Raw genomic sequence first — 16275 nt, 5'->3', positions numbered from 1 at the left:
CAGATAGTTTACAGCCAAATGTTCTACCGAAAAAACTTATCAATTTAACCGAATAACTAAGTCCAGTGCTTTTAAGCTTTATTGAAAAAAAGAAAGAAAAAAAAGAAGAAACAGGTTAACAGTAATTTTTTTACTTGCCGAAAGCGACGCAAAAAATTGGAAAATTGTATCAGAACTTAGCTTTAAAAAAAATCTGCATGAGAACTACAGGTTGCATCAAGGTTTTGCAATAGCAAGGGGCGTTTCCGAAAACTTGATTTTTAGACCTGTGAGGACTCTCCTCTTCTCTATTCGGCGGCGCTAGTGTCGCGCCTTCTCTATGTACTTTAACTTCTATGTTGTGCTTCCGGAACGCAGAGCAGCGCCATGTTTTATACTGTAAATACGTGTATATTCGAATAAAGTAAATTAAGTGTTTCTATCATATTTGTGCTATCCAGTAACATTGCCTCTTCAATTATATGACGGTCACCACAGTTAGTTGGCGACGATGGAAGAAAATAAGAAAGAAATGACCAAGAAAACGTAAAAGTTTACAATTCGGCGAAATCGAAAACAGCCGTCAATTCGTTTCAACATTGAAGATTCTCCAGGTACTCTTATTTGTTTTTTCTTTTCAAATTGTGACTTTATTTTCAAAATATGGATGCTGAACAGTTCAATACATTCATGGCTGCATTTACCCAGCAGCAACAGGCAATATTAGCACAAATCGAAAAGCACTTGTCGAAAGAACATTCGAATGAAACTTCAATAAATTTAGTCAATGTATCTCCGTTCGAGAATTTTGATTCCAAACGCGAAAAATTTTCATGCTATTTAGAACGTTTTGATAATTACTGCACTATGAAAGTCGTTACTGACAATGAAAAAATTTCTCAACTTTTATGCGTGTCCATAGGTTCGACACACTACAACAACTTAGCAGCTTTCCTTGGACTGGAAAAGCCTGTCAAGCAGCTAGAATACGAGAATTTAGTCAAAGCATTTAAACAAATGTTGATACCAAAAAGGAATGTTGTTGTTTCGCAGCATTATTTTCTAAATATTTACCAAGAAGATCGTCAATCGATTGCAGAATTTGTCGCCGCTTTACAGAGCGATGTAGCCGACTGTGAATTCTCAGTAAAATGTGAATGTGAAAAATCTGTCCAAATTACAGATGTGTTCCTACGTGCACAATTCATTCGTGGCCTACGTGACGATTGGTTGCGTGAACAAATATTACAGTCGGATAAAACAACCTTCGATGATATTCTGTCAAAAGCAATTGCTCTCGAAGCTTCAAAAATCGAAAGTAAATAACTTACACAAAAAAATTCTTCACATCAAATGCCATTTGATACTAATAAAATTTCCAGTTCTTCTACACGTCCACGTCAAAAAAATCGTTCCAGTTCTTTATCTAATTATCAAAGGCAAAAACCGGATTATAAAGCTCTAGGCATAGTAAATCTTTGCATAAGATGTGGCAGGAATAACCATAAAGTGAAAGAATGTAAAATCAATAAACAGAAATTGAAATGCGGATCCTGTAAAAAAATAGGACACGTCAGCAAAGTCTGTATTACAAACTCTACTAAAGATGCCACGCCAGTCAGGTAATTCCAGTTCCATGAATTCTCTTCACACTGTTACGCCTGAAGCATACAATCAAGAAATGACATACAGGATTAATTCTATAGACTGCTCTTCTACACAATTTAAAGTCATTGACTTATTCGAAGTTTTTCAGGATACTGACAAGTACATAGTTCCTGTTCATCTCAACGGGAAGTTACAAAATTTTGAAGTCGATTCCGGAGCCAAATTTTCACTATTGTCAGAGACTGATTTCAATCGCTTAAATTTAAATTTACCCTTAGAAAATTCTAATATTGCATTTCGCACATATTCTGGGGATATCATTCAATCTAAAGGAAAAGTACATGTTAATGTTGCATTCCGAGGCAAGAAAATTTTTGGAGAACTTCACATCGTTCCAGCAGGATGTGCGGCTCTTCTTGGTCGTCAGTGGATTCGAGGATTAGGAATTGATCTTCAACAAGAAGACGCTGATACATCGAATACTTCAGTTCAAAGATCACCTGTTCACCAGGTTAATCCTATCAATGCACTCATGGATAAATTTTCACCACTTTTCGAAGAACGAGTCGGATGTGTTCCCAATTTCAAAGTTTCACTTCAACTTCGAGACGGAGTAAAACCCGTTTTTACAAGGGAACGCGACGTTCCTTATGCTCTCCGGGAACGTGTAAACAAGGAGTTGGACTCTCTGGAAGCAGACGGAGTAATATCCTTAGTTCCTGCAAGTGACTGGGGGGTCGCCATTGGTAGTAATTCCCAAACCAAATGGTGGTGTCCGGTTATGTGTCGATTACAAATGTGGTGTAAATGAACGTCTAATTCAATCAACTCACCCAGTAAGAAGAATAGACGATGTATTTCATAGCCTCCGTAATTCCAGATATTTTTGTAAATTAGACCTTTTCAAAGCTTACCTTCATCTAAATGTTGACGAGGACAGCAGCATGATCCAAACCATTTCAACACATCGTGGTACCTATCGCATGCATAGGCTTAGTTTCGGAATCAAGACGGCTCCATCCGAATTCAATCGCATTCTTTCTCAAATTCTTAAAGGTCTACCAAAAACAGAATCATATTTCGACGATATCATTGTACACGGAGAAACACTAGAAGAATGTTCGCAGAATTTAGAATTTTGTTTACAAAGATTGTATGATTATGACCTACACTTAAATAAACAAAAATGTTCTTTTTTTCAAGAGAAAATCGAATATCTCGGACACGTTATTGAATACAACAAGATAAGCAAATCTCCAGAGAAGGTCCGTGCTGTTCAAGAAATGCCAAGGCCATCAAATGCCGATGAAATCAGACGATTTTTGGGACTTGTAACTTATTATTCCCGTTTCATTCCAGACTTTTCAACTATTTCATATCCACTTCGATGTCTACTTAGGAAAAATGCACCTTGGTTTTGGAGCGCCAGTTGCGAATCAGCATTTATAAAACTGAAATGTGAACTTTGCAGTGATCGGGTACTAATTCCATTTAATCCCAGTTTACCAGTTATCCTGACTACTGATGCAAGCCCTACTGGAATTGATGCAGTACTGAGTCACTCTACAGAAGGCGTAGAACGACCTATTGCCTATGCTTCTCGTGCACTCACCAGTTCTGAACAAAATTACAGCCAGTTAGATCGAGAGGCCTTAGCTATCATTTTCGGTGTGACGCAGTTCTTTAACTACGTATTTGGCAAACCTTTCAAGCTGGTTACCGACAATGAAGCACTTACAAGAATTTTTCACCCGCACAAGGCTCTTCCTCGGATGACTTCAGCAAGATTGCTTCGATATGCTTCCTACTTATCAAGTTTTGATTACTCTGTACAATTCAAAAAGGGATCTGAAAATCAAAATGTTGATTGCTTGTCCAGGGCACCAGTTCAGAAGCCCGAAATGTCAGTTGATGAATTCATAGGCGAAGAAGCAAATCAAGTATACGCCGAAAATATATTCCAGATTTCAAGTCAACAAATAACATCGCTGACCATCCAGATTGAAACAGGAAAAGATACAGAACTGAAGGAAATAATAAAGAAGCTAAACAGCACTTGCGAAGATTCGGAATTTACATTGCTTGATGGCATTCTTTTCCGAGGGGACAGAGTCGTAATTCCAAAAGGTTTACGTCCTACAATACTAGAGGAACTTCACGAAACTCATTTGGGAATAACGAAAATGAAGCAACTCGCAAGAAAATATGTTTATTGGCCAGGAATTGACTCCGACATAGAAAAATTAGTCAAAGGGTGCAAAGGATGTGCACTAACAAAGTCAAATCTACCAAAGGTGTCTATCCATCCATGGGAACTTCCAGGAAATAACTGGGACAGAATTCACATCGACTATGCTGGCCCGTTCGAAAATTACTACTTCTTGGTGTGTGTCGCTGCCAATTCTAAATGGGCAGAAGTTGAAGTTATCAGAGATGCCCCAACAAGTTCTAAAACTATCCTTCTACTTGAAAAAATTTTTCTCTTCTCATGGATATCCATATGTTATTGTATCCGATAATGCTCAAATTTTTCAAAGTGATGAATTTCACACCTACAGTTCCAATCATGGAATTTTCCAAAAGTTTATAGCTCCAGGACACCCTGCAACAAATGGTCTTGCAGAAAGAAATGTGCAAACCTTAAAGAGGAAATTAAAAGCTTCATTCCTCGAACAAACTTCAATACCATTCAAGGTTCAAAACATATTGTTTCGCTATAGAGCAACATAGCATAGAGCTATATGTGGCAAGTCTCCAGCTGAATTATATCTCAACAGAGAATTTCGTATTCACTTGAACTCTATCTTCCCATATCATCCAACAACATCAAAAATTTCCAGTGGTCCTGTGAGATCTTTTAAAGTGGGGGAGAGAGTCCAGGTTCGAGTCTTCATAAACAACCGAAACGTCTGGCAGTTTGAAAAAGTTATAAAAAAGTTTGGTTCACGCCATTATTTGATTAGGCTAGACTCAGGACGACAACTAAAGCGACATATTAACCAACTGCATTCGATCCGTGTGCCATTGCACCTTGAGGAGGACCCTTCTCAAGAGTGCCATTCTAATGTTTCCAGTGATTCAAGACAACGTACTGTGGTTTTTGATGTTCCACGGTTTCCAGACAAAGCTCCTGCAATCTCCTGTGACAACCAGAATGCTCCCGCGGCAACCCAGAATACCAGCCAACCTGTTGTGCCAGTGCCTCGCCGCTCTCAAAGGAATATAAGACTTCCTTCACACCTAAGGGACTATCAATTGTCTTAAGGGGGTTTCTTAATTAAGTGGGGGAGACTGTGAGGACTCTCCTCTTCTCTATTCGGCGGCGCTAGTGTCGCGCCTTCTCTATGTACTTTAACTTCTATGTTGTGCTTCCGGAACGCAGAGCAGCACCATGTTTTATACTGTAAATACGTGTATATTCGAATAAAGTAAATTAAGTGTTTCTATCATATTTGTGCTATCCAGTAACATTGCCTCTTCAATTATATGACGGTCACCACAAGACCGTAAGTCAATTTTTCGTCATTAGCCTGCCTGATAAGTTATTAAATGAGGGGGGGGAATTCCTTAAAGAGATATGAAAGATCTGGCATACTAACAGAAAAATTATCCACAGATTGAACAGAACTATTATTCTTTTTGAAAATTTTTACAACTTGTTATCACAGGCTGCTTGAACCGTTATGGCTTAGATGGCAACACATGTTCATCATTTAACCGCAAGGTTCAAATACAAAATAATTTGAACTAAGTTCTTTTTTAAGTGTAGCGCTTTTATCTTTTAATTTCGAATGTAGTAAAAATGCAATAGGCTATTTGTTTTTTGCCGAAAGAAGAAAACAATATTTTACCCATCAAGTTGTAAGTAATTTTAATGTTTTGCTTCGTGTTCTAAAAAATATTCTTAGTTTTAAATGAAAAGCGTAATTTCAATTTGAGATAGTAATTTTTTTATTTGTACAAAGGGTCAAAACCTCTTATGAAGAATTTCAATATACATTTTTATTTCTGAACAAAAAACTATTCCATTGTGTAGTCTGAAATCTTAAAGCTGATACTTATATTTTCGCTTATATTATGCTTTATTTTTCTGATGGGTGCCAAATCTTAAAAAAAAAAAAAAAAAAGCCTTACAATTAAGAATCAATTTAGCTCCATGTTGCATCAAGTTTTCATTACAGCAAGGAGCATTTCCATCTCATCTATTCCATTCCCTCATATTTTTTATTCATCGTTATTAAGTGTTCATGCAATGCACGACATTTCTCTAATTTTTTGATGCATATTGTCTGGACTTGGGCCCAAACAATCATTCTCCTGGTTACCAGTCGAACGCTGTGCCGATCGAGCTATTCAGCTCTGTCGGTCACAGTGCAACTTAAAGTTATAAATTTAATCAAAAACCACATTCTGGTTCTTTAAAACAAGTTTTTTTGACAGAAAAAAAAAAACAATTTTTAGACCGTGGGTCTATTTTTCGTCAGTAGCCTGCACGATTAGATTTAAAATAAGGTGTAAATCAAAGAAATTGATGAAGAATTGAGGAAGATCTCAAACAAAAAAAGGAAGAAACAAAAAAAAGGCTACAGAAATAATATATAAGGATGTTTTTTTTTTTCTTTGATAAAGAAAATTGTATTCCTAAATGCATTAAACCAGGAGAAATGTCTAGAAACTGGAAAACATAATGATTTTCTTAAAACCTTCTTGCCCTGTTTCTATAATTGTTGTCACTAATACATCAGGTAAATAAATTATACATGGTTTTTAACTTTTTTAAAAATTTTTAAATAAAATATGCATTGATATTATAGTTTTCAAAGTTGTATATGTACATCAAACATGATTCATTTGTAGATAATGCAAAATACTTTCCCGTGTTTAAAAATGCGTGACTTTAATTTTACTTTTTCATTTACAGTAGATAGCTATGATAAAGAGGAAATTAATTTGTAATAATTTATTCTTGATTATTTGTAATTAATAATGTTTGAACTGTCACAGTAAAATATTTCTTTGATTATTTATACCAAGACCTATTATGTATTGTATTTTTTATGTATTGTATTTGTATTCTGTATTGTATTTTTTATAATAGTTAAATAGCTCTTATAGAAATCTCCAAGCATGAGGAAATAAAATTATAAGATTTTATTCTTAATTATTTAATTAATTACAAATATGAATATTAAACATTCCTTAACAATTAATTCATAATTTCCCTAAAATAAAATTGTTTCTTACAAATGTTAAAAAAACCAACTAAACCAGGTTTAAACCAAAAAAAAAATGGTTTTTATACCAACCCTGGTTAAAATTGAACCCAAGTTGACTCAATGAGTCTACTGGTACATAGAGCAAGCGCTTAGTAGTGTCCTTTCAGTTGACTCACTAATTTGCTTAACCACTCTGCTAATAAATATTAGAGGGAAAGTTTAACCGGAATTTCATGAAAGGTCCATTTTCAGAGGCGTGTGCAGAGTTTTAGTAATGGGGGTACCACTATACCATGGATCTTGGGGGGTTTAGATAACCTCCAGAAAAGGGGTACAGGGTGACGAGGAGACAAAATTAGGTGAGTTTAAGACGTTAATGATACAGTGAAACCTGTGTATAACGATAATATGTCTATAACAATATTTTTTGTTTTTTTGGCCTCAGCAATATGTCAGCATGAATAATAAAACTGTCTATATAAAGATAACCTGTCTGTTACCATATTTTTTTTTTAGGTCCCAACAGTAAGGGACGCTCTCCAGGAAAATTTTCGAAGTTAGCTTTTAAAGTGCAATTTTCGCAGGATCTTTGATGATGTTAGTGGGCATAAAAGTTAGTGGACCGCTTCGGTATATTCCAAAACTGAAATTCCAGAAATGCAATTGTAAATGATCTTCAATATTATTATAAGGGAGTTCGGGTGCACTCCCCTGGAAATTTTTTAGAAATTCAAGCTCTAAAATAGAAATGTTAGACGATCTTTGATGATATTAAGTTGAGGGGCGGTTTGGGGATTCCCGGAAAATTTTAGATTGATGTCCTAAAAACAAAATTTAAGACAATCATTAATGGTGAATAGAGTGCGTTTCTCGCAGATTTATGTTGCGCATTTCTCGGGGATTTTAGTGGGAAAGCTATCCTTGAAGCTTTTTGGAATAGACATCCTAAATATGTAAAAGCCATTTCTGATGTCATGGAAAGGATGGGGTTTGGGAATTCTCCCCCGCCATTCTTTCAAAATCAAAGTTTCAAAAACGCCCTTACGGGCTATCTTTGGTAACATATTTTACAAAACCATTTGAGCATCTTGGTTATAAATAACGAAATTCCAATTTCCAGCCTGATATTTTTATTTGTTTGAAATACGAGTCCGGACACAAAAATAACCGTATTTTGGTACTAAAGTATTTGTATGAAATGAAATGAAGGAGAGGGGGGTTCAGCAGAACCAAGCACTGCGACCAGAGGTCAATTGTACTAAACCCCAAACAAAAATCTTAAAAAAGACCAGAAGCCGTAGCTAAGATTAGCAGGCATTTAATGGGAATATCATAGATTTCCCAAGGATCAAGTAAATGGCGGCCAAGGTGTTCAAACCTATAGGCAGAAAAGGTATCACAATCACACAGAATATGTGCAACAGTTTCCTCATGAAAGCGACAGCCTCTACAAATTGGGTCATCAGACACGCTCATAATAGTAAGATGCCGCTTCAAGGTACAGTGACCAGTAAGGAGGCCAATAGCTCTTCTGACGCTGTTGCGATTCAGACTTAAGAGCTCCTTTGCCCTAATACTAGGACAACCTCTATTAAGTTCTTTCGCCAGCCGCTGTCCATCAAGGTTGCGCCAGTTATTATACTGTTTTTTACCAAAAATATCAAAAACAGCAGTTCTAATAAGATTTTTTGAAATCCCAATTGCTGGCTCAGGGTCAACAAAAGGGATATCAGAGCCATTCCGAGCAAGATAGTCGGCATTTTCATTTCCCTGCACTCCAGAGTGTCCAGGTACCCAGCAAAGGGTAACCTTGTTCAGCTTTGCAAGATTGCAGAGCAAATTATAGCACTCCCAAACGATGTGGGATGTCATAACAACCTTCTTGAGTGCGTTTAAGGCAGCCTGACTATCAGAGCATATATGAACACAACGGTCTCTATAGCCACGACTCAGGCAAATACCACAACACACCAGGATAGCATAAATTTCAGCCTGAAAAACAGAAGTAAATTTGCCCAGAGGACAGGAATATTCAGTACCATCACCGGGACAAAAAGCCCCAGCCCCAGTCCTTTCATTCATCTTAGAACCATCGGTGTACCAGAGAGTGCAATCTTTACCATGAGATAAGGTAACATCCCTCCAGTCACTCCTAGAAGGAAAGATAACCTGATATGGCTTATCAAAAGCATACTCGCCAAGCATGTAGTCACTTGGCAGGCCAAAGTATTTGTATATTAGTTTATTCAAATTTTCTTTAGTCTCCTTCAAAGTGTTCACCCTTAGATGCAATACACTTGTTAATTCTTTTTTTCCACTGTTAAGAGCTCCCCTGGAACTCTTTAACTTTGACCATGTCCGGTGCCAGTTGCAAAGTAGTTTTTTAAAGCCTCTACATCATCAAAACGCTTCACTTTCAGAATTATTTTCATCCTTGGGAACAGAAGATCACAGGTTGCTAGGTATGGCGAATAGGGGGGTCGAGGAATGACTAGCCACCACTGAAAGGCCAAATAGCGATTAACAGTGAAGGCTGAGTGTACGGGAGTGTTATCATGGCAAAGGAACCATTCTTCCAATCTCTCGCCCGAGCTCCAACTTACCCTTGTTTCTTCTAAAGTTTCATCAGTCGCAAAACGACGACTCTCGTTGATTTTTTGGCGGATTTTTTCCAATGTTTTTATCATTTCAAGACGTTGAAGGGCACTCAGAATGAGCATGATCTTTAACACTCATGCTACTACGTTTAAAGTGCCTAAACCACTCGAAAGCTTGTGTACGGTTCATAGCATCGTTCTTGAAAGCTTATTGTAGCATTTGGTAAGCAATTCTGTTGCCGACTTTTCATGCAGGAAGCAAAATTTCAAGCTTACAGTTTGTTCTTTTAAATCTGCCATAATGAGTTCGCAGGCGTAAAGCAACAACACCTGAGAAAACCAACACTATGATCAGACGTAATCAACTAAACTGACGCCACTTGCACAGCTAGTTTGTGAAGGTCTCTACTTGAGCCATCTAGCTGCAGAACACTTTTTAACATCTTGGATTGTCATTGCACCATTTGTCTGGTTTCTTCTGGGTCCCCCCTCGTACAAGCATTTGCAGACTCAGTAAAAACACTTTTAACATTTTAGACTGTTGTAACACCTACCTTTTACTGATATAAAAGTGACTCTCGCCAAGGGTAAAACAGGAAGATGCTCTCTTGTCTCTCTAACTTGTCAAGATTATTACTTTAATGATTTTTCGAAGAAAATTGTTACAATAGAGCTATAGAAAAAAATAGACACTCATTAATGCCTCCCTCCCCTCCTAAAAAAAGGAATTTTACATGCATGGTGCATCTCCTGGAACTGCTTTGTAGTGACGTAACTGGGAGTGGTAAGGGACGAATTTCCTCCCTAAATAATCCTTCATTTTTGAAATGGGGGAAGCATTTTAACTCTCAATGTGAAAAGAAATATCTTGAAACATTATTGAAATAGGATAAAATATATATTACAAATTAAAAGGGGAGCACACTCCTCTCAGAAATATTACAAAAGACTAAACCTGCATTTTTAAAGCGAAAAGTTCAAAAATTTTATGTGGGATTGTCTCTCTCTCTCTCATCCCCCCCCCCCCCCATTCAAGATAGTCTTAAATTTTTACTTCAATTTCAAAAATGCTCTGAGTGAGTCCCTGAAAACACTTCCCCCTAACATTATTGAAGGTCGGCTAAAATATAGCATTTCTGGAGCTCCAATTTCGAAAAGTTTCCAAAGAAGGCTTGAAATCCCTTTTCTAACATCAGCTGAAATCGCCTAAAACTACATTTCTCGAACTATAATTTCAAAAATTACAGGGAGAGAACCATGTAGCCCCCCCCCCCCCCTCAATTAAAATATCAATTATGTTTTTAGAAATTCAATTGCAAAAGTTACCGGGGGAAGGAACCCGAATCTCTCCTCTTCCGAGGCCTAACATTATCAAAAATAGTCTCAAACTGCGCTTTTACTACTACAATTTCGAGACTTTTCTAATGAAGAAATTCCCGGATCCCCCTATTTCTGCCTGGATATTTTACTTACAATAAGGTTCTAATATTTCATGATGAATTGCTAATAATGTTTTCAATAATGAATTTGTATGAAACGATACAGAGGGACAATGCTATCCGTTAAGTTCACCAGGGACACTATAGGTATGTCACTGAGCATATTTAATTTTCATACAAGCATCTTTATTCAGCATCATTTACTTTATGAAAAGCATGATGTTCCTTGATATTTTTACTAAGTGTTAAAATGTTTTGAACTTCATTCGTGTAAAAAGGGGGTAAAGATTCATTTGAAGAGTGTTAGAAAAAGCTCTCCCATTCAAATTTAGAACCTGACTTGATTTTTATGAAACATTAGTTCTTCCTCTCTGCAGCACCGTTTTATGAAAACATCTTTTCAAAACTATCATAGCATAAATGAAGAAGTTGCCTTACCATATAGCCGCGGCAAAACATTATGGTGCTCTGGACTTGAAACTTTGTTGATTTTTTTTTTTTTTTTTTGAGCTAATGGGGGTACCACGGTACCCCTGGTGACCCATGCGCACGCCATACGCAATGAATAATCCATAAATGAACCAAAAAATTTTCTGGCATTGAATACTGATGTAGCTTCATATCAAGAAAAATACATCAACGATTAGAAGTATGATCAATTTAAAACTCGGCAATTACAAATTGTCTTACAGTGACTGATGTCTCAAAATTTCATGCAGTATGTCGAGCTGATTTACTATTGGGATAAGAAGATGCCAGAACACAGTAAGAACAAGCCAGTAGTGGAGTGATTCTTACACGGTATTACAGCAATGAAATTACATTACTTTTTGCAAAATTTCAAGTTTTTCCCTCGACAGCAAAGCAAGATTCATCCTTTAGGGCCGTCCAGTGACTCATCATTTAAAGTGGTCAAGTGGCTCTAAGAAAACAGTAACATACAGTCAAATCTTGATACAAAGAGTTGAACAGTACAACACCGTTCTTCTTAAGAGGATTACATAATAAAATATAAGCGAAAAAATGAAGAGCAAGTGTGGGTGTGCTTGTAATTTTTCAACATGATGTGCATAGAGTATCTCCTCCCCTTTTCCCCACGAAAACTTTTAAAACTGGCGTGGATAGCAATGTTGAGAAAAAAAAGAAATACTGGCTAATTACAAACATAACAACATAAAATTGCACAAACACCAATTAGCATTGAAGAGCTTGTGATGGTATAAAGTGACTATTAACACCAGAATTAGTTATATAATAAGGCATTCAAACCAAATAGATGTGAAATTATACATTTTAAATGAAGTTGGATTTATCTGTTGGCAATACTTCTCAACTACTAGTTTGAAATTCTACATTGGAATGACATTGCTTGCTGTCACAAACTATGAGATAATGGAACTTGAATAAGTTTGTGCCTTTTTTGTATTTTGAGAATCTTATAATGATGAAATAGTACCAAACCGGGCAATTTAACTAATAGCACTGAAATAACCAATGTGTATAAATGCATGTGTATAAATGCAATATGTAAACATACTGCAGAATGGGGTGTGTTGGATAAGTCACAAGTTAAATATCCCACGGGATTCTAACTCAAGTAAAATTAACTTATCTGAAGTGAAAAACAGAATATTAATAGCCATTAGATCTAAATTTTTACAATCATTAAATAAACATTACCTTGTTTTCGCACAGGCATGGCCAAATCTCCTATGTCAAAGTAGCTATTTGGCCACAAAGCTGGCGTTAGAGCCACGATTAAAGTTTTTTAAATATTTGAAACTATTATTTTTAATCCAAATAATGATAGACTGTCAACTGCTGTTATCACTGGCGGCAGAGCACAAAACTTAATCCCAGAGTACGGCACATTGATAAAAACAAATAATTACGTCACAGATTTACAATAACACCGACCAACGGTTGCTTCCGTAGTACACTAGCACACTCTATACTACAGACAATATGGCGGCTAAGGTTGCCATTGAAAACAGCGCCACTTGTCGCCAGTAGTCGCCAATAGCGAAGAAAATGAGTTCAAATTTTTGCCAAAATTGATGATGCAAAACCAAAACAACGCGCGTTTTTTGTTTTCAAGCCGAATTTTTTTTTTTTTTTTCAACCGAAGCGCAATTCAGAGATGAACTTCCAATTTTCTTAACTTATTGATAAACTTGAAAAGCATTGAGAAGTGATATGGAAATTTCTTCGCTTTAGTTTTTATCCATAAAAAACAAAATAATTCAATTTTGGATGAATATTGGGAATTTTCGACTTCAGTGGGTTTGAAATCGGTAAACTAATTTCAGAAAAAACTAAACTTTTGAAAAAAAATTTAAAAATAACTTTTTCTTTTTCGCTTACTTTTCCTGTGATGTTTTTTTATTTATTTTTTATTTATTTATTTATTTATTTTTATTGTTATTATTATTATTTTTTTTTGGAGTGAACAAAGGCATGAGAGGCGGCTCTAATGCATCGTAAAAATATCGCAGAGAACAAAAGTCAAAAATAAATAAAATAGTTAAACGAAAATTGAATAATTAAAAATTGGACAGTTAGTTTATAAAATGGGAAAAAATGTGCGCCAGTCGGTTTGTCAGTCTGTCTGTTGTCTCTGCCCCCCCCCCCCAGATAACTTTTGAAGAAATATAATCCGATTCGAACAAACTTTTTTTTTTTTTTTTTTGTCCGAAAGATCTCGACAAGACCTCATTCATTCCCAAATTTTGGTTTTTGACATAAGCAATCTTTCGTTCAGTTTCGAACAGTTTGCAAAACACTTAACATCAGTGCCTACGGGAAAATTTAAGGCAAATGCAGAACTCGAACTTAGAGGCGGATTTGCTTGAACCAAACTTTTTTGGAAAAAGCTCTTGACGAAGAGCATGTTCAAAAACGGACGTTCAAAATGAACAGATCAAAAAATGTTAACATTAACTCGTAAGGGGAACTTTAAAGCAAATAAAGATCCCGACCTTTCAGGCGGATTTTCTTGAACAAACTTTGTTGGAAAAGGTTCTTGACAACAGGGCCGCCGAGAGTCAAGGCGGATCCTGGTCAGTTTGGTAGCATAGAATTTACTTATCAGCATTAGTTGACGATTGTACTTCTTGTATTGACCTCACATGGGGGACGGGATAGGGGATGACAGCACTGCAGTAATCATGGGGGGAGGCGTAGAGTCTGAAAGGTTGCGAACCCCTGATTTTTATTTTTTGTTTCGTTTTGTTCTGTTTTTGCGAAAGAGATGTATATTTGATTGTTAAAAGCAGTTTTTTAAATTAAAAAGGTGTGTTTCACAAAACTTGCAACCTCAATTAATTAAGAAAATATACATATGCTAGAAAATCAATGTTGGTATGGGGGAAAATAGGTTCGTTTAGTTATAGACAGATTTCTTTTTTTTTCCAGTAATGCAAAAGCGCTGAAACTTATGACAAAGTACGCTCAAAAAATGAAGGGCACAATTCCTTTAAACAAAAAAAAAAAAACATGTTTTAATGAAAAGGACATAGTTTCAACAACAATCAAAACTAATGTTTATAAACCGAAACCCTGTGTTTTTATTTTCCTCCGCCTAAAAGAAGCTATATATTTTTTATTTTAATTATCCCCTAGCATCACCAAAGATTGCATGAAATTGCGATTTTAGAACCTCAATTTCGGCGATATTTCCAGGGAAGATCTTTGAGCCTTCTCTCTTCTCGTAATGTCACCGAACAGAGATATGTTTTGGCTTTCAATTTCCGAGGGCGAACACCCCCCTTCCCTTAAGAACATCTCAACATATAGCTTGAAACTGAGTCCTTTAAACTTACAATGTAAAAAAGAAACGGGAATTAAGTTCTGTACTCTAACCAAGCCATGGCATTAAAGTTAAAAACACAAAAATGCGTCTTTAGGATTTCAATTTCGAAAAATATCCAGCGCACCAAAGATAGCCTAAAATTGCGTTTTAAAAGCTTTATTTTCGGAAAATTTCTGCGGGAAAACGTAACTCTTTGAGCCATAGGCAGTAGGTGCTTCAAAAAAGTGGGGCGGGGGGGGGGGGTCATTACAAGAGGAGTAGGGTAAGGAGGCGTCCCGCCACAAAGATGATTTTTTTTCCTTTTTTCGGAAACTTGAGCTATATGTAATTGGATTTTCACAATACTGCTAAATAATAAGGAATGTGGTTAGAAAATCGAAACGGATGACCACTTTAGACTGTCCTACTTCCAATTAAAAGTTCATTCTTATGAACTAATATGAGGGAAGTCCATTCATTCGGAATTTTTAGTTTTAATTTTCGTGAAATAAATCAATCTACCTGTAAAAAATCATTCTTCAATCGATTGTTAATTCTTAACTTTAAAAAGTGAGGGGGCAGAGTTGTCTCCCTGCTCCCCTGTACGAGCCGCCTATGTCTTTGACCTTACCTAAGAAAACCCAAATTTACTTCAAGAAAAAAAAAATACCATAACGGATCCTAAGATAGCTTATTTTACCAATTCGATGGAAAAAAATAATAACGATAAAAGAAAAACGACAATACGCCTTTAAAAAAAAATGATTGCAGCAAAGGAAGTCTCCGTCCCTCAAAGAGTTAATAGTTTGTTCAAGCTTCTAAATGAAGGTTAGAAATAGCAATTAGAAAACGGATAAAATTAGAAATTTCATTCAATTTCGTATTATCAAGAGAATGTTATAAACGTAAATAAATAAAGAACTAGTTCAAGTTTTTTAAATGAAACCTTGCTGATATTTTCGTCGAGAGGGTGGTTGAATTTTGCCAGAAATCTTGTTCAAATAGAACAGGGTGGCGGAATTACGTTATATAGCATTCATACAGTTCAACATTCGACTCGATCGATATAGATTTCTTTATTTTTTCAAATAAAATGACTTGTACATATTTTGTTGAAATACATTACAAAGCTTTAATATTTTATTAAATTATCAACTGCATTTTCCAATTAATCCCTAGAACAGTTTCCGTTTTTCTTTATTGTGAACTTCTTATTAATAGGAATTATATCACTCATTTTCAAAGCATCAGAACAGAGGAAGCTTATGTGATGGAATTTTTCTATCCATGTTTGGAAATTTAGTATGGAATAACTTTTAGTTTAACGTTAATTTTATAAACTGACAATAATTTCTTTGCCACAAAATTTTTGTTAACTAATTCTGACTAATTGCTCTATCAATTTCAATTATTTAATTAATTTTAGTTAATTATCGTATTTTCATAATTAGTTTTAATTAGGGCTCGACCGATGGCAATTTTTGGCCGATGGGCCGATGCCGATTGTTGGCCGATTGTTCAAAGAGGGCCGATGGCCGATGGCCGATTGTTTTTCTCCAAATAGCCGATTGCCGATGGCCGATGGCCGATGCCGTTGGCCGATGGCAAAAAAAAAAAAAATCAAACAGAAATGAATTGATAAAATT

General features: G+C 35.9%; 1 protein-coding gene across 2 annotated transcripts in view; it reads right to left on the bottom strand.

Annotated features, from left to right (window-relative positions):
• LOC129227577 (disks large 1 tumor suppressor protein-like) overlaps positions 1–12764 on the bottom strand; it is a 358608-nt gene extending 345844 nt beyond the window's left edge. For both annotated transcript variants that reach the window (XM_054862160.1, XM_054862161.1), the window contains exon 1: positions 12520–12764. In XM_054862160.1, coding sequence (XP_054718135.1) covers positions 12520–12538 — 19 coding nt within the window. In that variant the 5' untranslated portion in view covers positions 12539–12764. The remainder of the gene's footprint in view (positions 1–12519) is intronic.
• Between the last annotated feature and the right edge of the window lie 3511 nt (positions 12765–16275).

This window comes from Uloborus diversus, chromosome 8 (assembly GCF_026930045.1).
Source record: "Uloborus diversus isolate 005 chromosome 8, Udiv.v.3.1, whole genome shotgun sequence".
In the NCBI taxonomy this organism is placed as follows: Eukaryota; Metazoa; Arthropoda; class Arachnida; order Araneae; family Uloboridae; genus Uloborus; species Uloborus diversus.
The sequence above is the reverse complement of the archived record's forward strand: the minus strand, read 5'-3'. Positions and strand labels throughout refer to the sequence as shown.